The sequence below is a fragment of the Macaca mulatta genome, chromosome 5, assembly GCF_049350105.2.
Source record: "Macaca mulatta isolate MMU2019108-1 chromosome 5, T2T-MMU8v2.0, whole genome shotgun sequence".
Lineage (NCBI taxonomy): Eukaryota > Metazoa > Chordata > Mammalia > Primates > Cercopithecidae > Macaca > Macaca mulatta.
In genome coordinates this window covers 119,041,780-119,069,071 of record NC_133410.1, presented here as the reverse complement: position 1 = coordinate 119,069,071, position 27,292 = coordinate 119,041,780, and the positions used below count along the sequence as shown (strand labels likewise).

Below are 27,292 nucleotides of genomic sequence, written 5' to 3'. Positions count from 1 at the left end.
CCTCCTTCACTTATGAAACTTAGTTTGGCTGGGTATGAAATTCTGGGTTGAAAATTCTTTTCTTTAAGAATGTTGAATATTGGCCCCCACTCTCTTCTGGCTTGTAGAGTTTCTGCCGAGAGATCTGCTGTTAGTCTGATGGGCTTCCCTTTGTGGGTAACCCGACCTTTCTCTCTGGCTGCCCTTAACATTTTTTCCTTCATTTCAACTTTGGTGAATCTGACAATTATGTGTCTTGGAGTTGCTCTTCTCGAGGAGTATCTTTGTGGCGTTCTCTGTATTTCCTGAATTTGAATGTTGGTCTGTCTTGCTAGGTTGGGGAAATTCTCCTGGATGATATCCTGCAGAGTGTTTTCCAACTTGGTTCCATTTTCCCCCTCACTTTCAGGCACACCAATCAGACGTAGATTTGGTCTTTTCATATAATCTCATACTTCTTGGATGCTTTGTTCATTTCTTATTCCTCTTTTTTTTCCACACTTCTCTTCTCGCTTCATTTCATTCATTTGATCTTCAATCACTGATACTCTTTCTTCCAGTTGATCGAGTCGGTTACTGAAGCTTGTGCATTTGTCACGTATTTCTCGTGTTATGGTTTTCATCTCTATCAGTTCTTTTAAGGTCTTCTCTGCATTGATTATTCTAGTTATCCATTCATCCATTCTTTTTTCAAGGTTTTTAGTTTCTTTGCACTGGTTACATAATTCCTCCTTTAGCTCTGAAGTTTGATTGACCAAAGCCGCCTTCTCTCAGCTTGTCAAAGTCATTCTCCGTCCAGCTTTGTTCCGTTGCTGGTGATGAGCTGCGTTCCTTTGGAGGGGGAGATGTGCTCTGATTTTTTGAATTTCCAGCTTTTCTGCACTGCTTTTTCCCCATCTTTGTGGTTTTATCTGCCTTTGGTCTTTGATAATGGTGATGTACTTATAGGGTTTAGGTGTGGGTGTCCTTTCTGTTTGTTAGTTTTCCTTCTAACAGTCAGGACCCTCAGCTGTAGGTCTGTTGGAGTTTTCTTGAGGTCCACTCCAGATCCTGTTTGCCTGGGTATCAGCAGCGGAGGCTGCAGAAGATAGAATATTGCTGAACAGCAAGTGTTGCTGTCTGATTCTCACTCTGGAAGCTTCATCTCAGCGGTGTACCCCGCCGTGTGAGGTGTGAGATGTTGGTCTGCACCTAGTGGGGGATGTCTCCCAGTTAGGCTACTCAGGGGTCAGGGACCCACTTGAGCAGGCAGTCTGTCTGTTCTCAGATCTCAACCTCTATGCTGGGAGATCCACTGCTCTCTTCAAAGCTATCAGACAGGGGCATTTACCTCTGCCGAGGTTTCTGCTGCTTTTTGTTTAGGTATGCCCTGTCCCCAGAGGAGGAGTCTATAGAGGCAGGCCGGCCTCCTTGAGCTGAGGTGGGCTCCACCCAATTTGAGCTTCTTGGTAGGTTTGTTTACCCACTTAAGCCTCAGCAATGTGGGTGCCCCACCCCCAGCCTCACTGCCACCTTGCAGTTAGATCTCAGACTGCTGTGCTAGCAATGAGGGAGGCTCCGTGGGCGTGGGACCCTCTGGGTCAGCTGTGGGATATAATCTCCTGGTGTGCCATTTGCTAAGACCCTTGGTAAAGCGCAGTATTAGGGTGGGAGTTACCCGATTTTCCAGTTGTTGTCTGTCTCAGTTTCCCTTGGCTAGGAAAAGGGATTCCCTTCCCCCTTGCACTTCCCAGGTGAGGCGATGCCTTGCCCTGCTTCAACTCTCACTGGTCGGGCTGCACCAGCTGACCAGCGCTGATTGTCCGGCACTCCCCAGTTAGATGAACCCAGTACCTCAGTTGAAAATGCAGAAATCACCTGTCTTCTGTGTCACTCACACTGGGAACTGGAGGCTGGAGCTGCTCCTATTCGGCCATCTTGGGTGTGCCCTCTTATATAGTATTTTTAGGTATTTTTAGATTGGTACATTTTTCAGATTATTAACCTATAAGAATGCCTCAAATGGCTCTTGTTTGTTCTCATGGCACAGCCTCATGGTCTGAAATAATTACAAATCCTGGCTTCACCTTGTTTTACTTTTGCCTTTTATCCTAGTTAGTCTAATATTTATATTGTCATTACTGTTCTATTTTTGTTTCCATTTACCTGATGCATCTTTGCTCAATTTTTTATTTTTAACCTATTTTCCCCATTTACTTCTAGAGAGAAGCAAGGAACTATTGAATGTCCTAGAAGAATAGTTCACTGTAAATCATCATCTCTAGGATGATACGTCACTGAGGCAGTCTCTTCTCACAAATTCTGAACAAATTGAGAAGTCCAAGCAATGACACACAGATGCCAAAATAGCACCTTAATACTGTCAAGGCTGAAGTGAAGATGTAGCTTACTGTAAAAGCAAAATTGACCTATAGGAATTAAACTAACCTAACCTCCCAAGTCTTAGGCAATAATTGAACCAACCACCTAAAGTTTACAGCATGGGGCAGGCAGAGAGATTACCAAAAGGAAAAGATGGAAAATCTTTTTTTTTTTTTTTTTTTTTTTTTGAGACAGAGTCTCGCTCTGTTGCCCAGGCTGGAGTGCAATGGCGTGATCTCAGCTCACTGCAACCTCTGCCTCCTGGGTTCCAGTGATTCTCCTGCCTCAGCCTCCCGAGTAGCTGAGACTATGGGTGTGGGCCACCACACCCAGCTAATTTTTGTATTTTTGGTAGAGATGGGAGTTTCACCATGTTGACCAGGCTGGTCTCAAACTCTTGACCTAGGTAATCCACCCTCTTTGTCCTCCCAAAGTGCTAGGATTGCAGGTGTAAGCCACCACCCCCAGCCAAGTTTTAGTTAATCTTTACAAAATCCAGTGAGGTACTTATATTCCCTTTTATAGATGAAGGTATTGAGGCTCAGAGTTTCAGTATCTTGCCCAATCTGTAACTCCTATATAGAGAATGAGAAGACATTACTCTAGTTTCTTACCTGCTACAGTAGGGTTATACATGCCAAGTACAGTTATTCTACCATAATGTTTTCTTTATTCTATTTGCAGAGGTGCTGATAGTGAAAGAAGGTTTAAGTTGTCTGATCTCTCTATAAATTCCACTGAATGTCTACATGTACATTGCCGAGGATTAGAGACCAGCTTGGCTGAATGTACTTTTACTAAGAGAAGAACTATGGATTACCAGGATTTAGCTGATGTGGTGTGTTACACACAGAAAGCAGGTTGGTGGAGTATTTGCCAGTTATTTTCCCTTCCTTGAAGGTTGTTTATTTTACACCAAGCCTATAGTAAACAAATGATTGATGCCTAGTTGCCAGTCACAGAGGCAATAATATAGATTATATCAAGTTTTGGGCTTTAGAACCTAAATTGGTGCCTTTCCCCATTGTACCATTTGCCATTCAAACATTGCCTCTCTACAGGTTCATAAATGGGAAGCAAAGTTACCTGACTCCCCTTGCTTCATTTGATCATCTGGATTAAAGTTACTATAGCAAGCACAAGTCAATCAAACATAAGAAGAAACCTCAGCATCTCCTTTAAAAGGGCCAGCATATATGAATTTATTTAAAACCTTTAAGTGACCACATCGGTGCCTCAGTTTTCAGGCAGTCATTGCCACTTTTCTCCCCCTTCATGACACTGGAATATTTTAGTCATATGTGTAGTTTTAAAGACCAAACCTATACCCATCCCTTTTCAGTGCTAAAAACAAGTACCATCAAAATGTAAACAAATGGCACTGCCCAGGCAAGTCTTGGGAGTAGGGGTGAGGATGAGTGTAGCAGCATGAAAGAAATAGGTGGAAACCAGTGTTTGTCAGTGTCAGCATATACTCTTCATTCCTCCCCATCTCAGCAAATACAGACTTTCACAATAAATACTGACTTTCAGAGATAATAAAAGAGCCTCCATAAGCCAGCTTTGACATTTATTTTCTGTATGAGTCATATATACTATGTTGATAACACTGATACATTTTATACATTTTTTTGAAGTTTAACTTTCTCTTAATGACTCAGTTATCCCAAAAATCTGATAAAGATGTCATGCCACCACTCCATAAATACATTTCACAAAGATAATTCCTGCTTTACAGATTCTCCAACGAATGACTCCTTTCAGTGCGTGAATGGGAAATACATTTCTCAGACGAAGGCCTGTGATGGTATCAATGATTGTGGAGACCAAAGTGATGAACTGTGTTGTAAAGGTAGACATAAATCTAGCCTCTAAATCCTCTACATTCATTTTTCTGACTAAAAGAGGAAAAACAACTTTACTATTGAATTTCAGATTGTGCCTCATTCAATTTTAAGGAATGAAAAAACCTCTCCTACTTATGTTTGCACAGCATGCCATGGCAGAAGCTTCCATTGTAAATCGGATGTTTGCATTCCAAGCCAGTATCGATGCAACGGTGAGGTGGACTGCATTACAGGGGACGATGAAGTTGGCTGTGAAGGTAATTTAAAGTCTTGGAGTGACTTTTTTCATTATTGAATCCAGGGATTCTGAAACTTTTCTTTAGGTAAAGTATAATCTTAAGGGGACTATAGATGGGTGTAGCAGTAGGAACACTGAGTGGGCATTTGCAGAACTATGGAATGTTCATCTCCCCATATTTTCATCCACTAAATGTCTACTTGTTATTTCAGAACTTTCTATTAAAAGACGTTCTCACTGCACATACAAAAAATAGACCATTAGAACCAACCCCTAAGTACCCATTTTCCACCTGCAAGTTATTGATAGTTTGCTCATCTTGTTTATCTCTCTTCCAATTTGTTTGTTTGTATGTATATTTGTTGGAGTATTTTATTTTATTTTATTATTTTATTTATTATTACTTTTTTGAGGTGGAGTCTTGCTCTGTTGCCCAGGCTGGAGTGCTGTGGCACAATCTTGGCTCACTGCAACCTTAACCTGCCAGGTTCAAGCGATTTTCCTGCCTCAGCCTCCCAAGTAGCTGGGATTACAGGCACCTGCCACCATGCCTGGCTAATTTTTGTATTTTAGTAGAGCAGGGTTTCACTGTGTTGGCCAGGCTGGTCTCAAACTCCTGACCTCAGATGATCTGCCTGCCTCAGCCTCCCAAAGTGCTGGGGTTACAGGCGTCAGTGACCGCACCTGGCCTGTTGGAGTATTTTAAAGTAAATTTTAGATATCATATCACATCATTTATATGCATCTCCAATGATAAAAGCACTATATATATATATATATATTAAAAAACCATTCTCTCATTAGTATATCTAAAATCTATTTTAGATATAATAATTCACTATATTAATAATTCACTAACATCATTTAATAACAGCCATGTTCAAATTGTATCAACTATCTCAAAAATGTCTCTTTTGAATGAATATATTCAAATCACGATCTAAAAGAATCTCAATGTTCTGTTTGGTTATTACATTTTTAAAGTCTTCTTTATTCATCAAGAGTTATCTTCCCCCACCTCCCTACCCCAATTTTGTTCATACTATTAATTTTTTTTTTTTTTAGAGAAACTGAGTCATTTGCCTATAGGATACTTCTTATTCTGGATTTAAAGAGACTTGATTATAACCAAGGTTTTGAGCTTCAAGTCAATGACAAACATTTTTTTTAAGAGCAAGGTTTAATATCTTAGGCGAGAATTCTTTTTATTTTCTTTTTTTAAGACATAGTCTTGCTCTATTGCCTAGGCTGGAGTGCAGTGGCACAATGCAGGCTCACTGCAGCCTCTGCCTCGTGGGTTCAAGGGATTCTCCTGCCTCAGCCTCCTGAGTAGCTGGGATTATAAGCGTGTGCCATCATGTTTGGCTAATTTTTCTGTTTTTAGCAGAGACAGGGTTTCACCATGTTGGCCAGGCTGGTCTCGAACTCCTGACCTCAAATGATCTGCCTGCCTCGGCCTCCCAAAGTGCTGGCATTACAGGTGTAAGCCACTGTGCCTGGCCTTAGGCAAGATTTCTTGATGAGTCTTGCATGTATTTCCTATTACACATAATGTCTTCGTGTCTGGTTGTCCCTCCTCTAGTGATGCTAAGATGATTATTTGATCAGCTTGGTGTGTCCATTGCAAAGCACCCCACAATATTTTGCCTAATGGTTTTAGCAGCCTTTTAAATTGTTGCCTACATCCATTTTGTCAGTAGGGGCTGTAAAATGGCAATTTTTAATTTTATCATGCCTTCTGCACTTATTAACTAGAAATCTATTGAGAGGCAGAATAATGCTTAATTCTTTCCTTTTACTTACCAAGTTTCAAAGCAATGAGTTGGTGTTCTGGATACGTTATCTCCAATGGTGAAAAATATTCTTATGTACCTATTCTAGGCTATAAGGACTGACTCTTTGCTTCCATCAGTGCTTTCTGGAGGAAAAATCTCTTTATTATATTTATTCATTTACTTGATGAATATTTATTCAGTTGCTACTATGTGTGCCAGTCCCTGCCCTAGGTGCTGGGGTTCCATTAGTGAATAACATTTCAAAAATTCCTGCCCTGGCCAGGCTCAGTGGCTTACACCTGTAATCCCAACACTTTGGAAGGCATGTTGCTGGGATTACAGGCATGAGCCACTGCACCTGACCTCCTTTTATCTTTTTAAAATCTATTTCAAAAACACATTTGGCCAACTGTCATTGTTACTTCAGTTTACTCTTATTTAGGGATGAGCTCTGCCTTTGCATTTTAGTAATGCTTCTAACTATTAAGTTGTACTGATCTGAAATTTAATAATTTGTGCATATTTTATTCAAATCAAAACGATCTCTTTGCTATAGTGAGTTTTTTGTTTTGTTTTTAGCAGCTAGACATCCTACAATTCAAGGTAAATCTATTCTTACAGAAAAATTCTATTACTGAAGAAAACAGAAATAAGGTGCGATGGTTTTCATGACATGTATAGTATATTGATATAGTGTGCATTTTTTCCCAGTTAAAAATTATCCTTTGATAAATTTTTTGTTTTTGTTTTTGTTTTCTTCAGGCTTTGCATCTGTGGCTCAAGGTAAAATTTTTATTACAATTTGGGGATATTAAAAAATTGAAACAAAACTTAGGTTCTATGGTCTTCTTATATTTTAATGTAACTGTTAATGGAGCATGATATGACCACATTTTAGCAATAACCCAGCCTGAACATTAGTTTAGGCATAGAGGCCTTTTCTCAGTGTGATAAACTCACTCTCACACACCCCATCCACGGCCTGCTGACCAAAACACCACCCAGAGTGGACTCTTCCCTGCCCATTTCACCTTTGCCGAATACCTTTCTCCTCTTCATTTTCCCTCAAAATCAAGGTAGTGCCTCAAGAAATTGCAACCGGAGAAAAGATAACATCTTTTCATGATAGCCATTTTCTTATTTACTTGTATCAGCCAGATGTCCCAAATCCTCTAGCTCTTTGGGACCACCCTTTTTAAAAATATTCATGCAAACGGCCGGGCGCGGTGGCTCACGCCTGTAATCCCAGCACTTTGGGAGGCCGAGGCGGGAGGATCACGAGGTCAGGAGATCAAGACCATCCTGGCTAACACAGTGAAACCCCATCTCTACTAAAAATACCAAAAAAAAATTAGTCGGGCGTGGTGGCGGGCGCTTGTAGTCCCAGCTACTTGGGAGGCTGAGGCAGGAGAATGGCATAAACCCGGAAGGCAGAGCTTGCAGTGAGCCAAAACCACATCACTGCACTCCAGCCTGGGTGACAGAGCGAGACTCCATCTCCAAAAAAAAAAAAAAAAAAAAAGAACTAGAAAAATATTCATGTAAAATGACTTACATCCCCAGTTCATATAATGTCAAAGTTCATGATCCTCCTCAGGATTTCTTTCTTTCTTTCTTTCTTTTTTTTTTTTTGAGACAGAGTCTCAGTTTTGTAGTCCAGGCTGGAGTACAGTGGTGCGATCTCAGCTCACTGCAACCTCCACCTCCCAGGTTTAAGCAATTCTCTGCCTCAACCTCCCGAGTAGCTGAGATTACAGGCATGTGCCACCACACCTGGCTAATTTTTGTATTTTCAGTAGAGATGGGGTTTCACCATCTTGGCCAGGCTGGTCTTGAACTCCTGACCTCGGGATCCACCCGCCTCGGCCTCCCAAAGTGCTGGGATTATAGGCATGAGCCACTTCCTCAGGATTTCTTAGGATTTCTGAGGGACTGGCTAGCTCAAGACCACCCTTTGCTCTAAATGCCTATTATTTCACTGTATTCTCTCTCACTGGTCATTTTGCCCTCTGAAGCTGCTGTTCCTCCTCCTCCTCCTCCTCCTTCCTCTGCTTCTTGTTCCTTTTTTTCTCTTCTTCTTCTTTTTCTCCTCCTTCTTCTTCTCTTCCCTCCTCCTCCTCCTTCTCCTCCTTCCTCTGCTTCTTGTTCCTTTTGTTCTCTTCTTCTTCTTTTTCTCCTTCTTCTTCTTCTCTTCCCTTCTCCTCCTCCTCCTTCTCTATTCCTTTTTTCCCTCCCTCCCTCCCTCCCTCCTTTCCTTCCTACTCCCTCCCTAGTTTCAGATCTCAGGGGCAACGTGATGCGTTAATGATACTCCTCAGCTGCTTATACATGATCATCAGGGGTCAAGCAAGGTCCCTGTCTTGTTTGACTCATTTATGCCTCTTTATCACTATACCTTACTCCCGTTCCTCTCCCCCGATAGGCAACCATTTTTAAGTGACTTAATATGTACGTCTTTTTGTTTGCATGCATTCTTATCCAATGTGTATTGTTATTTTGCAAGCATACATTTTTTATTCACATAGTATTGTGTTGTAGATCTGTATTTCCTTTTTTCTTTTCACAACTCATTACATTTTAAAGACCTGTCTGTGTTACTTTGTGTTCATCTAATTTGTTGCTTCTAACTGCTGCATAAAATACTCCACTGTGTTTATCTTGCACAATTTACTCTCCACTTTCTCAGTAATGGATTTTCAGCCCACAGTCATACTGTGATGAATATCCTCTCCTTAAGTGTGTGTGGGAGGATTTCTTTGAGGCATCTAGCTGGGCATCTTCTTTTGTGTTGCTATAACAGAATACCACAGACTGGTTAATTTATGAAGAAAATAAATCTATTTCTTACAGTTTTGGAGGTTGTGAGGTCCAGGGTCACAGGGCCCACATCTGTCGAGGGCCTTCTTGCTCCATCATCCCATGGCAGGAGGTGGAAAGGCAAGAGAGCAAGGGAACAAGAGGAGTCCGAACTCACTTTTATATATAACAAGCCCGCTCTCACTACAACTAACCCACTCCCGAGATAACGACATTAATCTATTCATGAGGGAAGAGCCCTCATGACCTAATCCCTTCTTATTAGGCCCCACTTCCCAACACTGTTGTGTTGGGGATTAAGTTTCCAACACATGAATTTTGGGGGACACACTCAAACCATAGTAGTAAGTTGAGTCTTGGAGTATGCATATCCTTAATTTGACTACTAGTGCCTGTCTGTTCTTTGGCAGCGCTGTTATATACCAGTCCTTACTTCCACCAATAATGCCTGAGGGTTCTCTTCAACCTCACCAACATCAAGCATGTTTCTCCCGCTGTCAAGTGATGGCATTGTTTATTAACTTGAATTTTTATATTAACAAATGATTCTGAGTTTCTCTTCATGTGTGTACTGACTTTTTAGTTTCATCTTCCTTTTCTTTTCTCTATCCTTTCATTGGTTCACATCCTTTGCTTAATTTTATATTTCTTTCATTGTAATCTTTCTTATTGATTTTGCAAGGGTTCCTTTTACCGTCTAGAAATTAATCCATTGTCAGTTTTAAACATTACAGATACCTTCTTCCATGCTGTCTCTCATCTGTTAACTCTATCCATGTGAGATTTGTTGAATAGAAATCCTTAATTTTTATATAATCAGAGATGTACTAGCTGTTCTTCTAATACCTAGTACACCTCAGCTTTGATTATATAAAATCAAGTTAATGCTGTTCTTCTAATACCTAGTACACCTCAGCTACACTTGACTTTCCCATCTTCCTTTGTTGGGTATTGAATGTAAATATTTGAGTCGTCTCTGAATCACAAGGGTGCTTTTGTAAATGCATCTGAGCAAAGCCTCTCTCTGCCCTAGAAAACAACTTAGGTGTGTGGCATAACGAACACTCATAAACCTGTCCCAAAGAGAACTTGGCAAGCTCAGTGACAAGACACAGGAATGCAGCAAAGTGACGCTGCCATTCTGAGCTATGCTATCCCCAGCCATATCCTCATCCATGACAGAGCAACATGTTGGTGGGAATTCGCCTTCAGATACCCAGGTCAAGGAAATAATGATTCTGTCCACAGAAATGTTCTAGGATGGCAGAGCAAAGATGAAAACATCTGGTATAACTTCAAGGAAAAAAATCTAAAAAAAAAAAAAAAAAAAGATTTTTTTTTCTCGTTTACTTCTGCATCCCAGATGCCTAATGCTAACTCATACCTGCACAAACTGAGAGGAGCCTTTTTCCTGTGAGCTCAGGACTCCCTTGGTCAGTGCTGATGACCGCTCCCTACCTTATGTAAATACCTTGGGTGGCTGGGTGCAGTAGCTCACGCCTGTAATCCCAGCACCTTGGGAGGCCGAGACGGGTGAATCACGAGGTCAGGAGTTCAAGACCAGCCAGACTAATATGGCGAAACCCCGTTTCTACTAAAACTACAAAAATTAGCAGGGCGTGGTGATGCGTGCCTGTAATCCCAGCTACTCGGGAGGCTGAGGCAGGAGAATCGCTTGAACCCAGGAGCTGGAGGTTGCAGTGAGCCGAGATCTCGCCACTGCACTCCAGTCTGGGCAACAGAGTGAGACTCTGTCTCAAAAAAAAAAATATATATATATATATTTTATATAAATATCAAATATCAAATATATAATTATATAATATAAAATGTAAATAATATCTATTTATATAATATATATTATATATTTATTTATATATAATAAATATATATACTATTTTATATATATAATATATATATTTAAAAAAACACCTTGGGGATGCAAAGAGTTGAAAGAGAAGCCTTCCCCTTCTGGGCTGTGCATTTTGCTCGTTCTAACTACAGGAAAGTATGACACTATGAGTCTCAACATTCACTAGTACCAACAGATATCTCTAACTTGTGCCAGCAGTTTCTATACAGTGCATCTTGAGCCTTTACAATGACCTAATTATAGAAAGGAAATAAGATGACATGCCTTGGGGATTTTGTACAGTCCTTTATAAAAGGGAGGCCAAGTTTTAAGGCAGAAAATTATAATCAATGTTGATTTAAGTTTGACCATAATTAACAACTTTAAACATTGGATTCTTTTTTTTATCATAGAAGAAACAGAAATTTTGACTGCTGACATGGATGCAGGTAAGTTAACATTATACTTTTTTATTGGTGGCTCACTGGTTTAGGCTGTAATTTTAGTGTCATTTGCATGTATATATAATTGATTCAAGCAACAATTAATTTTGGTATCAATTTAAATTTAAAAATATAACGTTATTCTTCTCCTTTCTGTATCACTTTTAAGAAAAGTAAGCTAAAATGATTCTCGAGAATTGCTTTTAAAACTAGATTAATTCATATGGCTAATTTTGAAGTGAAAACAATACTCCAATCCTACATAAGCTTTTTCTATTTGATACGAACTTTGCCGGGTCAGTTTTGTCAAAAAACAACCAGCTCTCAAGCATGACTCATAATTTTTTGAAACAGAAAAAATAATAGATGTTAATTGAATTAGCCATTCTTTCACAATGTTTTAAATCATGGTAATAGGAGACCTTTGAAGATCTGTACCTTGGCCAGTTGTGCGCTAAAAGCCAAATTAAATTAAAGTATTAAGTTCCCGGGAAGATAGCAATTGATTAGAGATTTCTAGTCAGACAGACTTACATTAAATCCTGACTCAGTTATGTATTAGCTATAAAAACGTAAGACTTGAGTAACTTAACCTCAAATACAAATTGGGAATAAAATAGCTCCGTCAGTGGGATTTTTAAATGAAGTTCATGTAGACTTCTTTCTAATTGTCAGTAACAAAAATTAAGTAACAATGTTTAAAAATCAGGCAATGAGTAAAAGATTTAAGGCCAGGCACAGTGGCTCAGGCCTGTAATCCCAGCACTTTGGGAGGCCAAAGCAGGCGGATTACTTGAGGTCAGGAGTTCAAGAGCAGCCTGGCCAACATGGTGAAACCCCATCTCTACAAAAATATAAAAATTAGCCAGGCATGGTAGCAGCTGCCTGTAATCCCAGGTACTCAGGAGGCTGAGGCAGGAGAATCGCTTGAACCCAGGAGGCAGAGGTTGCAGTGAGCCAAGATTGTGCCACTGCACTCCAGCCTGGGCAATGGAGTGAGACTCCATCTCAAAAAAAAAAAAAAAAAAAAAAAAGATTTAGATCTCAAAGCTATGGATATTAGTCAAAAGGGATTTTCAGCAATGTCCCTTTATTTTTACTCAGGATAACATTCATTTTCAGATACTACCTAAGCTGGTTTCACAGTCCTCAGAGCATGAGATCCCTCTTCCTTCAAAGGTCTAAGCAAAAACTTGCCATCACAATCTTCCCCCACCCCAGTTCTTAGGATGGGTGAGACCAAAAAAAAAACCATCTTCTATCCATGTGTTTCACAGTGGGCAGGTTCACACAAATCTGCCCCCAAAGTCTAAGGAAGTTGAGAGGCCAAAGAAAGAGGCTAACATATCCGGTTCCTTACAAAGAAACATTTAATAGGTACTTACTAATGCCATGTCTGTGTCCTGGACAACAGTGAGACAAGATGGTGGATCCTTGTGCTAGTTCTCTCCGGACCCAGAGATTGTATACTGTAGGGGAGGGGCACAAATGCTTCAGAGCTAATGGGTAGCAATTTACCATAAGGGCAGGATTTACAGTAAGTGCATGCTCTTATACAGGGAATAATAGATAAACTGGAAATCTCAGCAGCCTTCCCAGAATTGGGGTTAATCAGAAGCTAACATGGCAGATTAATATCCAAGATGGAGTTGCTTTAGCCTCCATACCACAACCACTTTTTCTTGGGGGCCTAACTTTTTTGGTATGCCCAAAATTATTAACAGCAATATTCATTTTCCTTTCTCATCTGGGGCTAAGAAGCAAGTTTACTAAAATTTTCATGACATGTTAAAATATAGAGAGGAAATAAAGGGATATATTTTACTTTCTTCAATCATCATAAATTCTTTGGAAAATTCATGTCATAAACTTTGCTCTACCGTGTTTTCTCATGACACATGTGCCAGACATCTGCATGCTCACAGACAGAGGAAGAAAACATTGTCACATGTCAAATGGCTAAAAACACTCCCCAGCCCGCTAACCCATTTGTCCCGGGGTCACTGGCACATCACCTCTCAGGGTTAATAGGATGATTAAATGAGATAAAGTATATACAAAGACTCAGTATGGGGCCTGGAATATAGAAAGTACTTAATATGACTATCACTATGTTAACATTGATATTAATAAAAGAGTTCCGTATAAACAGCCTCTAGAAACTAAAAACTATGGCTGGGCATGGTGGCTCACGCCTGTAATCCCAGCACTTTGGGAAGCCAAGGCAGGTGGATCACATGAGGTCAGGAGTTCGAGACCAGCCTTGCCAACATGGTGAAACCCCATCTCTACTAAAAATACAAAAATTAGCTGGGTGATGGGCACCTGTAATCCCAGCTACTTGGGAGGCTGAGGCAGGAGAATCCCTTGAACCCAGGAGGCGGAGGTTGCAGTGAGCTGAGATCATGCCACTGCACTCCAGCCTGGGCTACAAGACTGAGACTCCATCTCAAAATGAAAGAAAGAAAGAAGGAAAGAAAGAAAGAAAGGGAGAGAGAGAGAGAAAGAGAGAGAGAGAGGGAGGGAGGGAGGGAGGGAAGGAAGGAGAAGGAAAGAAAGCAGGGAGGGAGGGAGGGAGACAGAAAGAGAAAGAAAGAAAAGAAAAGAAAGAAAAAGAAAGAAAGAGAAAGAAAGAAAGAGAAAGAAAGAAAGAAAGAACATAAAAGACACAGTTTGCCATGTTGTTAGTTTATCCTGATGATTTCAGAATGTGATTCCCTTCTGAGCTGCCTCTGTCACAGTGCCTGGACATGTGGCATCCTTTATAAGCTAGAGACTGGTAAATGTTTAACCTCTTGGCCAGCCCCTTTCTGCCACTAGTCCATCTTTAGGCAGAACTTCAGAGAATCAAGCCAATTTTAATATCAAGCCAGAATTTTTAAATAAGATAAATAGTATGGTTTAGCATTCAAAATAATTTACTAATGATTCCAGCCTGTCTTGTACTGACTGTGACTCTGCTGACTGTGACTCTGCTGTTTTTGTGGCATAGATAATCAAGAAGTGTGTTAAAAAGGTTAATGGGTTCAAGATAATAATGATGTAATCTCTTCCTTTCTTGAAGAAAGAAGACGGATAAAATCATTATTACCTAAATTATCTTGTGGAGTTAAAAACAGAATGCACGTTCGAAGGAAACGAATTGTGGGAGGAAAGCTAGCAAAACTGGTAAACTCGCATGAAAAGTCACAACACAACTGCCCAGAAACAGCCTAAATTGGTGGGGGGGAAGAGACAGGAGGATGATGTAATTATAAGAGACTGGGAGTCTTGCCATGGAAATATCTTAGGGCTGTTTGTATCGCTATCTGTTAGAATGGCAGTGACCACACGAATGTCTTTTACAGGGAGACTTCCCATGGCAGGTGGGAATTAAGGATGCCAAAGGAATCACCTGTGGGGGAATTTATATTGGTGGCTGTTGGGTTCTGACTGCTGCACATTGTCTCAGGTAAAAGATGTCTTCAGTACATTTTAGATTTCCTGAAACAATGAAGTGAATAATAGAGATTGTGGCAGATGATAAAGCATATCTGAAAAAGGTATTGACAAACTCCACTATATTAATTGCAAAGTATCCTCTGGTATTCACAACCGGAATTCCAGAGGCCAGTCCCGTAGAATCTACTGTGTCCTCCACAGACCAAAATTGCTGATCTCACTGGCAAAGGCAAATCAAACCCATAGCTGCCCAATTACTTCACCTGGCTTATTTGCAGGGTGGGAGAGTGGGTAGGTACTACTTACATTTTGTACTCAACTGTGGTCCACCTATATTTTCTTTACTGTGTGGCTCAAGAGTCATGTTGTTATACCTAGTTTTGATTACTTTTCACCTAAAATGCAATGACTTTGCATTCCTCTTAGGATAAAAATTGAAACAAAAATTTTAACATGGCCCATGAGGCCCCATGTAATCTGACCTCTGCTAACCATTGCCAATCTCATCTTGCCCCACAGAGTCACCTCCTGCTCCTGTTCCACCACCTCCACTCTGAACTGCTTTCTGCTACTCAAGTGCATTTGCCCCCTCCTGCAAAGGGACCTTCATATTATTGTTTCCCCTGCCAGAAATGATCTTCCTTATCCTTTTTCCCTACTTAATAGTACCCTTTGTTCAGATCTCAGGTTGATCTTCACTTCCTTGGGGAGCCTTCCTTGACTCCCTTAAGTCAAAGCCCTCTTGATAAGTTCTTAAAAGCCCACATACTGTTCATTCCTCTCACTTTTCATGGTAGAATGTATTATCTTCATCAGTGTGATAATCCATTTACTGCTGCATCTTTCCCTAGACCCTGAACTCCATGAAAGCAGGAACTGTTTCTGATTTTGCTCATTTCTGCATGCTCACTTCTGTGCCTAACACAGTGCCTGGTACATATAAGTTCACACTAAGTATTTGTGGAATAAATTGACTAAATAAATAATATTTAGAACCTGTGATCCTGAAAAACAACCAAAATTAATATGAAGGACAGTATTCTTGGAACACTATAAACAAAAGCTTCCTGAACATCTCATTATTTCCTAGGACATCACCATTTAAGGTGATTACCTGAATCACCCTTATGTAAAGATAAATTCTGTTCAGTTAATGCTGTTTGAGAAAGCAGAAGTTATATAGATCAGGGATCCTCAACCCCTGAGCTGCAGACCAGTACTGATCTACCTGTTAGGAACTGAGGTGAGTGGTGGGCAAGCATTCCCACCTGAGCTCCACTTCCTGTCAGATCAGCAGCAGCATTAGATTTTCATAGGAGTGCAAACCCTATTGTGAATTGCACATGTGAAGGATCTAGGCTGCATGCTCCTTATGATAATCTAATGCCTGGTGATCTGAAGTGAAACCGTTTCATCTGGAAATCATCCCCTCCTTCCCCCAGTTTTCCACGGTTCCATGGAAAAATTGTCTTCCACAAAACCTGTCCCTGATGCCAAAAAGGTTGGAGAACACTGATATAAATAATACATTTTTTGAAAAGATTTCCATGAAATTGTTTAAAAATAAGTTTTATTGCTTAAGGAAAAGCCATTCTATAAAATAATTTCTTGTCTGGAAATGTTAGACTATGAGGTCATAATTTAGCACCCTACTTCTAATCAAACCAAAAAAAACTAAGCTATAATACTTTGTTGAAGTGACTATGCTGTTCCATGAGAAGATGATGGTAGATGGTAGATGCCCAATTTGCTTGAAACTATGAGTTGAAAACTGGTATGAGGCCAGGTACGGTGGTTCACACCTATAATCCCAGCACTTTGGTAGGTTTGAGACTAGCCTGGGCAACAAAGCAAGACCCCATCTCTAAAAAAAATATTTTTAATTAGCTTAATGTGATGGCACATGCCTGTAGTTCTAGTTACTAGGGAGGCTGAGGTGGGAGTGTCTCCTGAGCTCAGGAGTCAAGGCTGCAGTGAGCTATGATCATACCACTGTACTCCAGCTTAGGCAAAAGAGTGAGACCCTGTCTCTGTTTTAAAAAGAAAGAAAGGAAGAAAGAAATTTGATATGAAAATGTAGTGAAGCATAAGAATATGCAACATTTAGCTCATTCACCATTTCAACAGGATTTTAAAACAGCTACTATGATCCAAGTATAATAATAGGCACCAGGGCTGCATAGGTGAATCAGACTCCATCTCTGGCTTCAACCAGCACAGTCTAGTGTGAGGAAAGACATGTGAACAAATAAATACAACGCAATGTTAGGATAAAGTTAGTCTTAAGGGTCAGGATAATGACTGCTGTGGCCTTTGCCCCGAGAACCTCTAGGGTTGGCAGAGTAATGAGTGTGTGTGGTCCAACTCCCTAGTTCCTTAACTGCATTTATGGCAAGATGCTGTCTCGTCTCTGCTTAGCAAACACCTGCAATGATGGTGCACTCACTTTAGAGGCAGTAAACTCGTTCCACTTCTGGGCATCTCTAGTTGTTAGTGAGTTCTTTATGTTCCTCATATTGAGCACTTACATGGATTATTCCTAGCTTTATCATTTACCATTGACCTAATTCTGCACTAAGTAAATTTAATCTCATTGTTTCATGACACCAAGGATTTAAAAAAATCTGGGGAAATGAAAAAGGTTTTTAAAAGGGAAAAACATAAAAGTGAAGTGTCAGAATTCCTATTTACATTTTTTCTCAATATATTTTATTTCCTTTTTTTTTCTGTTATAGTGCCAGTAAAACTCATCGTTACCAAATATGGACAACAGTAGTAGACTGGATACACCCCAGCATTAAAGATATAGTAGTTGAATACGCGGATAGAATTATTTTCCATGAAAACTACAATGCAGGCACCTACCAAAACGACATCGCTTTGATTAAAATGAAAAAAGAGGGAAACAAAAAAGATTGTGAGCTGCCTCGTTCCATCCCTGCCTGTGTCCCCTGGTCTCCTTATCTATTCCAGCCTGATGATACATGCATCATTTCTGGCTGGGGACGAGAAAAAGGTATATGTTTTACAATTTGTTAATCGGAAGTAGAAATGCATGGGAGCTAATTTCCTAGCACTCAGAGAGAAGCATAACATCATATCCAGAAAAGCAAACATCCAGCCAAGGCTGGCTTCATGGGTTTGCGACCTGTGCAGCTGCCTGGCACCCCACGCTCAGAAGGCCCTGAGACTTGATTTATTGCTGTGCTGTCACCATCATGAAATTCTTCATAATTTTTGAAATGGCCCCACTCCACATTTCCATTTTTCACTGGACTCTGCAAATTGTGGAACCAGTCCTTATCTAGGCTTTCAAAGAACATACATGTTCTCTCTATGATCCTGAGGCAAACTTTGAAGGGTAGCCATTCACCAAGAAAGAAAATATAGAGACAGGGAGACATACAGCATGGACCGTTTGGATTTGTTGGGGAGATGTGGGTAAAAGATAAAAAAGTTTACAAAGGGATAGCCTTGGTGTATGTTGAATCGCTGATGCCCACAACCCTCCTTCTCACTTCCCTCCTCCCTCCTTCCCTATTCCCCATGCCCTACCCTCTCTACAAAGAAAAAAAGAACATAAGGAATTCATTTTTTGAACTTCTAAGAAGACTTGAGGTGAACACTTCCTACGAATAAAAGATCTGGACACTCAGAGACAAATTATTAGAAAGACCTGCTGAATTAGAGATTAGATTAGAATTAAACTAGCCAACCCTTTCCCTTCATCTTGAAGATTTAACCTTGGGCTGGGCACAGTAGCTCATGTCTGTAATCCTAGCACTTTGGGAGGCCAAGGCAGGTGGATCACTTGAGCCCAGGAGTTTGAGACAGTCTCTACAAAAAATTTAGAAATTAGCTGGATGTGATAGTGTGTACCTGCAGTCCCAGCTCCTGGAGGTTGAGGGGGGCTGAAGTGGAAGGATCACTTGAGCCCAGGAGGTTGAGGTTGCTGTAAGCCATGATTGTGCTACTGCAGTCTAGCCTGAGTGACAGAGCGGGACTCTGTCTCAAAACAACCACAAGCATAACAGAAAAAAAAAAAAAAAAAAAGATTTAACCTTAAAATTTAGCTTCCTTTTAACATCTTAAACTCTCTTTGTTAGCAGAAACTCTAAGTACCTTCATTGCACTGGTCTTGCAGACTTATATTCCAACACATTCATTATAATTGCCACATTGGAAGGTGTAAAATATATGTAGAAATAAATCTGGATTTGTGGTATGTCTGAATACCCAAAACTTCTAAAACACCAAATTTTGCCCAGGCTGATCTAGCAGTTACCATGTTCCCTTATTCCATGTACTTCATATAAACTGGTAGTTAGATATGTCTTTAATCAATGATTAATTTATTGATTAAGGTTTAACACATTTATTGATCATGGTTTAACACATTTATTGAGGATTTACTGTGTGTGCAAGATAACAATGCTAAAGTGCTAGGATTTCACTGATGGAAAATATGGACCCAGTCAACGAACAAGGGGATGAATAAGTTGCACGGCTGAAAGATGAAGTCCAGCACTCAAGGTGTTTACTGATAACCTTAAAGTCTAGTAGCTAAAATTCTGCCATTTTGCTGCCTCAGCTACCATCAGAGAGCAGAATGTGACAAGTGCCTCAAGAAGCTTACAAGAGTGCCAAGGCACTAGCTATCTCCTGGGCCATTAAGAATTGCTCACAGTTTTAAAGGCTTTTCCCAAATTAGGGGAAATAAGAAATTACTATTTTTTAAGAAGCTCTTGTTCTAAGGAAGGCAGGTATCTTGAGACTAACTAGAAGTAGAGCTTGAAGGAAAAAAAAATAAACTCCTTCCTGGCTGGGCACGATGGTTCATGCCTGTAATCCCAGCACTTTAGGAGGCCGAGGGAGGTAGATCACTTGAGGAAGAAAATCCTAAATCCCCTTTTAAATAATTTCAAATTACTTAGGAGATGGATTTTTCTTCCCAGACACACAAAAACACACAAACATTGATAACTTCATATGTATTTCCTTTATTTTAAGTTCTTATATTAAAACATTGTTTTCGCTTTAACAAACATTCTCAAGGAAATAAGGGACTGTAAGAAGATAGGAGGTATTTATGTGAAAAGACCTCATCACTGATTCCTATCTAATTGCCTGACCGAGTTCTGCAACCAAAAGGGAAAGATTTTATCTCGTTCAACTTAGGGTACCAGCTCTTTATTAAATGAGTGTGACTTCAGACCATATGTTCAATAGTCCCCCTTGACTATCCATCCAGTTTTAGAAGTAGAGATATGATATGATTAAACATGCTAAGGAAGTGTCCTCAAAAGTTTATATATATTCAAGACTATATACCCTTTCATAATCCTAATGGTTTATTAAGTTATGACAGTATGTATTTAGATTTCTCATTTGTGACTTCTAAATGTTTGCTTTCTCACTTTGTTTAGATAATGAAAAAGTCTTTTCACTTCGGTGGGGTGAAGTTAAACTAATAAGCAACTGCTCTAAGTTTTATGGAAATCGCTTCTATGAAAAAGAAATGGAATGCGCAGGTAAGTGCCAAGTGGTTTATCCAAGATAAATGGATAATCAATTTATCCAGATGTCAAGATGTATGTGTTTCTTCTATCAAACATCTACTCCCACCACATCAGCCCCATGCTTTGGGCCCTAATTCCCTCCATTTGGCCTTCTGGCTGTAGCACTGTCAAACTCTTCCAGTCCCTTCCCTGTAGCTCAGGTTTCTTCCTCTAATACTATGAGGAAAAATCCTCCTTAAGCGATTCTATAGCAGCACAGCAAGGTGACTAAGAGCACGGGCTCTGGAACCAGACCTAGATTTATATCCCAGCTTTTATTAATTGCTAGTCATGTGACCTTGAGCAGGTTTCTTCGTTTGTAAAATTGAGGATCATAGATAAGGCATCTGAGATGCAGAGCAGTTACATAATTTGCCCAAAGTCTTACAGACAAGAGGTGGTATACCCAGGATCAAAACTAAATTACTTTTAAATACAAATTCAAGTTATCTTATCTCAAATGAGATAAGATTTACTTCCAGTTGGAAGTAAATTTTCCCTCCATGGAAATCACAGTGCATTTCTTATGCCACGGACTCCTTTGATAACATGGTTAAGCTAATTCTCCTGCCCAATACAACAATAGCAGCTCCTACTTTTGGAGGTGATACAAAGGCAGGCAAAGTACCAGCCAGTGTAGTGCATTTAGGTGCTTTATTGAAACCATTTCTAAATGGTGTATTACTGAAAAGGCAGTTATTGGCATCCTATAACTTCTCGGATACAGTGATTTAAAAATCTCAGAAAGTCATGAGTGAGAAGAAAGTGTCCTCCTATCTTGAAATGGAGTTCAGGTTACAGTGGACAAAAGGGGTGAACAGCACAAAATCTCCTAAAAGGGAGTATCATGGTCAAGAGGACAAGCTCTGAGGTGTGGCTACCTGGGTTCAAGTCCAGACCCTGTCGTTTGTAGCTGTGTAACCTTAGACAAGTTAAACTCTGTGTCATAGTTGTCTCATGTATAAAATAGGGGTGATAATATTTGCCTCACAGGGTTGTAGTGAGAATGAAGACAATGAGTGACTAATAAATATTTAGCACTCAGTAAGCACTAGGTAGTCCTGTCATTTTCCCACTCAGCATTTGGTGCAACTTTCAGGTTGCAATCCCATCTTGGTACTCAGTTGCATAGAGAACACAGGAAGAACATGCTGAATTGGGGGAATGAATAGAAGACTCGTAAAGCATTTTCCAACCTGCATCTCTCCAACTCTGCAAGCCCAGCCGGGGCCTCTAAGGAGAGCCCATGCTGTTGCTGTCAGGAAACTGTAAGAAAGCCAAAGTCGTTAAATGCCCTGGAGGAGGCATGGCAGCCTTGAAAAATGGAAGGAAATGTGTGATTTTCTCTTTCCCATTTCTTTCTTAGGTACATATGATGGTTCCATCGATGCCTGTAAAGGGGACTCTGGAGGCCCCTTAGTCTGTATGGATGCCAACAATGTGACTTATGTCTGGGGTGTTGTGAGTTGGGGGGAAAACTGTGGAAAACCAGAGTTCCCAGGTGTTTACACCAAAGTGGCCAATTATTTTGACTGGATTAGCTACCATGTGGGAAGGCCTCTTATTTCTCAGCACAATGTATAAAATTGTGATCTCCCTCTTCTTTCTGTTCTTTTTCTCTCAAGAGTTCCATTTAATGGAAATAAAACTGTATAATTAATAATTCTCTAGGGGCAAAAATGAAGCAAATCTCACTGGATATTTTTAAAGGTCTTCACAAAGTTTATGCCATATTGGAATTTTGTTGTATAATTCTCTAATAAATATTTTGGTCAAGCATACGAGTTTTATTTATCAGAAAATTTTATTAAATTATATCAGTGCAGGAGTGATTTATTGACTAAAGGTACAACTAATTGAATAATGTTGGACTCACATAAGGTTGGGTTCAAATCCCAGCTCTATCACCTACTATGCCCTGGATAATTTATTATCTTCTTTGTGTCTCCTTTTCCACCTATAAAATGGAAACTGGAATTGTATGAAAATGAAACTACATACTTATATAAATGTTTGGCATAGTACCTGTCACAGGGTAATAACTGACTTGACAGCTCTTGTCCCATTTCCCTGCTTCCTCTTTCTTTCTTTCTTTCTTTCTTTCTTTCTTTCTTTCTTTCTTTCTTTCTTTCTTTCTTTTTCTTTCTTTCTTTCTTTCATTTTCTTTCTTTCTTTCTTTCATTTCCTTCCTTCCTTCTTTCTTTCTTTCTCTCTCTCTTTTTCTTTCTTTATTGCTTTCTCTCTCTTTCTTTCTTTCTTTTCTTTCTCTCTTACTTTTTTTGAGACAAAGTCTCCCTCTGTTGCCTTGGCTGGATTGCAGAAGTGCCATCATAGCTCATTGCAGCCTTGAACTCCGGGGCTCAAGCAACCATCCCACCCCAGTCTCCCAAGTAGCTGGGATTACAGGTGCACACTACCATGCCTAGCTAATTTTAAATTTTTGTAGAGAGGCATCTTGCTTTTTTGCCCAGGCTAGTCTTGAACTCCTAGGCTCAAGGGATCCTCCCACCCTGGCCTCCCAAAGTTCTGGGGTTACATGTGTGAGCCACTGCACCAGGCCCCTGCTTCTTTAAGTATTAAAATTTCTTGAAAAATTAGCCTTTGCTCCTCTACTTCACAAGCATTCCTTGACCCTCTCTCTAAACCTCTCCACAGATAATTCAATAAAACCACCTACCTTCATGGTGTCAGACCTCACAGTCACTTCTGTTCTCATCCTAGCAGCATTAGCCCCTCAGGGCATCACACTCCTCCCTCGCTGCTGTTCTCAGCCTCTTCCTTCTGGTTGCTTCTCTCACTTTGCCTTTCCCCAGTAATCTCATCTAGACTATGTTTTAAATCCTGCCTACAGTCCAGTGACTCACAAATCTGGATCTTCAGCTCTGACCTTTCCTAGAACCTCAGATTAGTATATGCCACTGAACACTACCATTGCCATGTGAATATCTAGTAACATTTCAAAAGAAAAGTGGTCAACCCAAACTCAACAGTTGCTCCTTCTTAACCTACAGAAAATAGCACCCCCACCCCACCCCAGGGCTATCGTAGGCGCCCAGTCTCCCTCTATCACACCACCTACTTTAATCTCAGCATAGCACTTGAATTCCCCCAGTGTATTCTGTTTTGATTGGGTTGTCTACCTCTTTTCAACACTGCCTCCTCCAACTACGACATAAGATACATAACAAGAGAGACCTCATTTGTCTTCCTTCTGGCTACATCCCTAGGACTTGCCTCACAGAGGCTGCTCAGTGAATAAACATTAGCTGCTCTTTTTTTTTTAATCACAGCTATCCTTATCCTGAAGACAGACATATATGTTTCATATAAATATTACCTTTATTATGTTATTTAGGGCCAGTCTTGGATAGAGCCCAGTTGGTCTAATAATATAAATACCCATTTTTACATATATTCCAAAATCAGTTACTGCCCAGATTTTCTTTTAAAAATTGTGGTAAAATATGCATAACATAAAATTAACCATTTTAACTATTTGTAGGTGTAAAGTTGAGTGACTTAAGTACATGCCCATTGTTGTACGATCATTATCACCATCTATCTGCAGAAAATTTTCTTCTCCCCAAATTGAAACTTCATATCTATTAAACTATAACTCTCCACTTCTCCCTCCCATGCTGCCCAGATTTTTCATCCATTAAATTCAGCAAAGTATTTGGTTATTTATTGCTGAGCAGTTCGCCTTTCAGTCTCTCATGCTGTTGCTGTCAGACAGGATTGGACCAGAGTTATCACAAAGGCTTATTCACTCATGTGTTTGGTACCTCGGCTGGGAGGACTTAGACAGCTGGGCCTTCTCAGATATGTCTCTCTATGCACTCTCGCCATGGGCTCTCAACATGGCAGGCCCAGGGGTGCTAGACTTCCTACATAGCAGCCGATGAGCCTCCCAAGAGAAACTGCAGAACCTACATGGCCTTCTCTAACCCAGCTTTGGAAGTCACTTAACACCACAAAGACCTGCCCAGGCTCAAAGGAAAGGAAATAACCCATCTCCTGATGGCAGCAGGGAGGAGGTGTATCAAAGAATTTATGGACATATTTGGAAACCACCTTGTCCTAACTTAGCAATCCTGGAGCAATGCAGCACCTTAGAATATGTCTGTGTATGAGATAAAAAGAGAAAACTGGCTGGGCGCGGTGGATCATACCTGAAATCCCAGCACTTTGGGAGACCAAAGTTGGTGGATCACTTGAGGTCAGAAATTTGAGACCAGCCTGGGCAACATAGCGAGACCCCATCTCTACCACACACAAAAAAAGCTGGGAGTGGTGGCGCACATCTGTAGCCCCTGCTACTTGGAAGGCTGAGGTGGGAGGATCATTTGAGCCCAGGAGGTTGAGGATGCAGTGAGCTGTGATTGCAGCACTGCACTCCAGCCTCAAGACCTTGTCTCAAAAAAAAAAAAAAAAAAAAAAAAGAGAAAAGTACTCAAGTGCTACAAGGTGGGAAACCCAGCATATAGGGCATCCTCAGCCAATCTAGGAAGGGGGCCTCCAAAAGGGCCAAGCCAGTCTGCACTGTGATCTAGCATCTGGCAGCTTCACAGAAAAGTGGACCAGGGTCAAGGCTTGAAGGGTGAAGAGCCAGCCCTCCGAAGTGACTCTATGTGGCAGAGACCAGGAACAGCAGGAGTGAGATGACCTGACTCCAAGCTTCTCCTAGTTTAGAGGTCTGTCTCAGCGCTCCTAATTCCAGACAACAGAAGCCAATCTAACTGGTTTAATGAAAAAATTAATTCATTCAAAAGTATTATGCAGTTCATAGAATTTCCAAAAGAGCCAGAGAATTGGAGTCTACACATCTGGAAATAATGCTCACAGACCACACTGCAGGACTGCTCCATCAGAGACTACCATGGCCATTAGCATGGGTCCCCATCTCCACGTACAGCTTGTACTGCAGAGACTGGGCACTGGACATTCCTGCTTCTGTGAGCTAGCCTGAAGGTGGCCAGGGACAAAACTCATTGGATGTAGAGCTCTGCCTTCATCTTATATTTAACCCTGGCTTCAGAGCTGTCTTACAAGAGAAATCGGAAAATAAATTATGAAGCTGCACCTTGCCAGGTACAATGGTAAGGAAAACTCAAGGGAGATCTAGAAATCAGCCTGACTTATTAAAGAGGGGTTCTTCTGAGGTGAGCTTAGTCTGAATTATGGAAGAACTTTCCAGGCAGATACAAATGCAAAGGCCTTGCAGCGTGAGGAGCTAACCACACACAAGAATAGAGAGCAGTTCATTGTGACTGGAGCCCAGGGTGCAGCTAAGGAGCTGGAGAGGGGGAAAGGCCATACCAGGGAGAGCCTCATGCCAAAGAGTTGGGATCACTAAAGGATTCTAGGAAGTTCAAGCTGGAGACAACAAGGAAGATGTATTGGAAGTGGGTGAGAGAGGGTAGGGAAGATGGTTAAGACACTCTTGGAGTAATCGAATGAAAAATAATGAAGGTAGAAACCAAAGCAGGGATAAAAAGGATGGCACTGACTCTAGATATGTTGAGTGAAATAGATGGCATTTGGGGACAAATAGATTACAGTACTAGGGAGAGGGATTTGAGTCTAGGATAATTCCCAGGCTCTTAGATGGTGAGGTGATTGGCGTTGCCACTGAGTACAGAAAGGAAGGAAGTAGAGGAATGGAATCAGGTTTAGACAGTTAGGGATATTTTGAAGTTGTGATGTCTAAGGAAGCCCAATGAAGGTGTACAGTATGTGATAGGAAATACAAAGCTGAAAATCAACCAGAGGTTTGGAAGTAGCCGGGAACCCTAATTAGAAAAACTACATATGGACTCTGTCCTGATGGTTTAAAACCCTGCAGTCTCACCTAAGTGGGTTCCTTTCCATCCCTACTGTGTGCCAAACAATCTTACATTGTGCCGACAAAGATAACTTGAAAATATCTCTTTGATCAAATTTTCTTGATGGTAGACCCCCACCATATCCAAGCAGAGGGTCATTGTCTTCAACATATTATGGAACAAGCCCATGCTCATAGATCTGGTGCAGCCATCTCTTGTCCTTCACTTCATCCCAACTTGAAAGCTATTGATGCCATTGACTTTCTAGCCAAAGGGTGGAACCTAGTACTTATTTCTCTTTAACTTAAGTTCCCTTTTAGAGACTAACCTTCCAGCCTTGGTGAGGTTGGAAATTAAAGAAATAAAGAGGCCAGGCGCAGTGGCTCAGGCCTGTAATCCCAGCACTTCGGGAGGCCAAGGTGGGTGGATCACGTGGTCAGGAGATCTAGACCATCCTGGCTAACACGGTGAAACCCCGTCTCTACTAAAAATACAAAAAAAAATTAGCCGGGCATGGTGGCGGGCACCTGTAGTCCTAGCTACTGGGTAGGCTGAGGCAGGAGAATGGCATGAACTTGGGAGGTGGAGCTTGTAGCGAGCCAAGATTGTGCCACTGCACTCCAGCCTGGACGACAGAGCAAGACTCTGTCTCAAAAGAAAAAAAAAAAGAAGGAAAGAAAGAAAGGAAGGAAGGTAGGAAGGAAGGAAGGAAGGAAGGAAGGAAGGAAGGAAGGAAGGAAGGAAGGAAAAAGAAAGAAAAAATTAAAAAGAGAAAGAGGCCGGGCGTGGTGGCTCAAGCCTGTAATCCCAGCACTTTGGGAGGCCGAGGCGGGTGGATCACGAGGTCAGGAGATCGAGACTATCCTGGCTAACATGGTGAAACCCCGTCTCTACTAAAAATACAAAAAACTAGCCGGGCGTGGTGGCGGGCGCCTGTAGTCTCAGCTACTTGGGAGGCTGAGGCGGGAGAATGGCGTGAACCCGGGAGGCGGAGCTTGCAGTGAGCCGAGATCATGCCACTGCACTCCAGCCTGGGCGACACAGCGAGACTCCGTCTCAAAAAAAATAAATAAATAAATAAAATAAAAAATAAAAAAAATAAAAAGAGAAAGAAATAAGCTTTCCTGTATTAGGCCGACTCATCCCAAAGGCAGTA

At 40.9% G+C, this 27,292-nt stretch overlaps 1 protein-coding gene across 4 annotated transcripts in view; it reads left to right on the top strand.

Annotated features, from left to right (window-relative positions):
• The window catches only part of CFI (complement factor I), a 71,606-nt gene extending 49,516 nt beyond the window's left edge, over window positions 1-22,090 (top strand). For all 4 annotated transcript variants that reach the window (XM_015139024.3, XM_078002083.1, XM_015139020.3 and 1 more), the window contains 10 exons: window positions 3,025-3,200; window positions 4,079-4,192; window positions 4,334-4,444; window positions 6,963-6,983; window positions 11,283-11,318; window positions 14,377-14,480; window positions 14,660-14,763; window positions 17,489-17,769; window positions 20,180-20,284; window positions 21,678-22,090. In XM_015139024.3, coding sequence (XP_014994510.2) covers window positions 3,025-3,200; window positions 4,079-4,192; window positions 4,334-4,444; window positions 6,963-6,983; window positions 11,283-11,318; window positions 14,377-14,480; window positions 14,660-14,763; window positions 17,489-17,769; window positions 20,180-20,284; window positions 21,678-21,895 — 1,270 coding nt within the window. In that variant the 3' untranslated portion in view covers window positions 21,896-22,090. The remainder of the gene's footprint in view (window positions 1-3,024; window positions 3,201-4,078; window positions 4,193-4,333; window positions 4,445-6,962; window positions 6,984-11,282; window positions 11,319-14,376; window positions 14,481-14,659; window positions 14,764-17,488; window positions 17,770-20,179; window positions 20,285-21,677) is intronic.
• The last annotated feature ends 5,202 nt before the right edge of the window (window positions 22,091-27,292 follow it).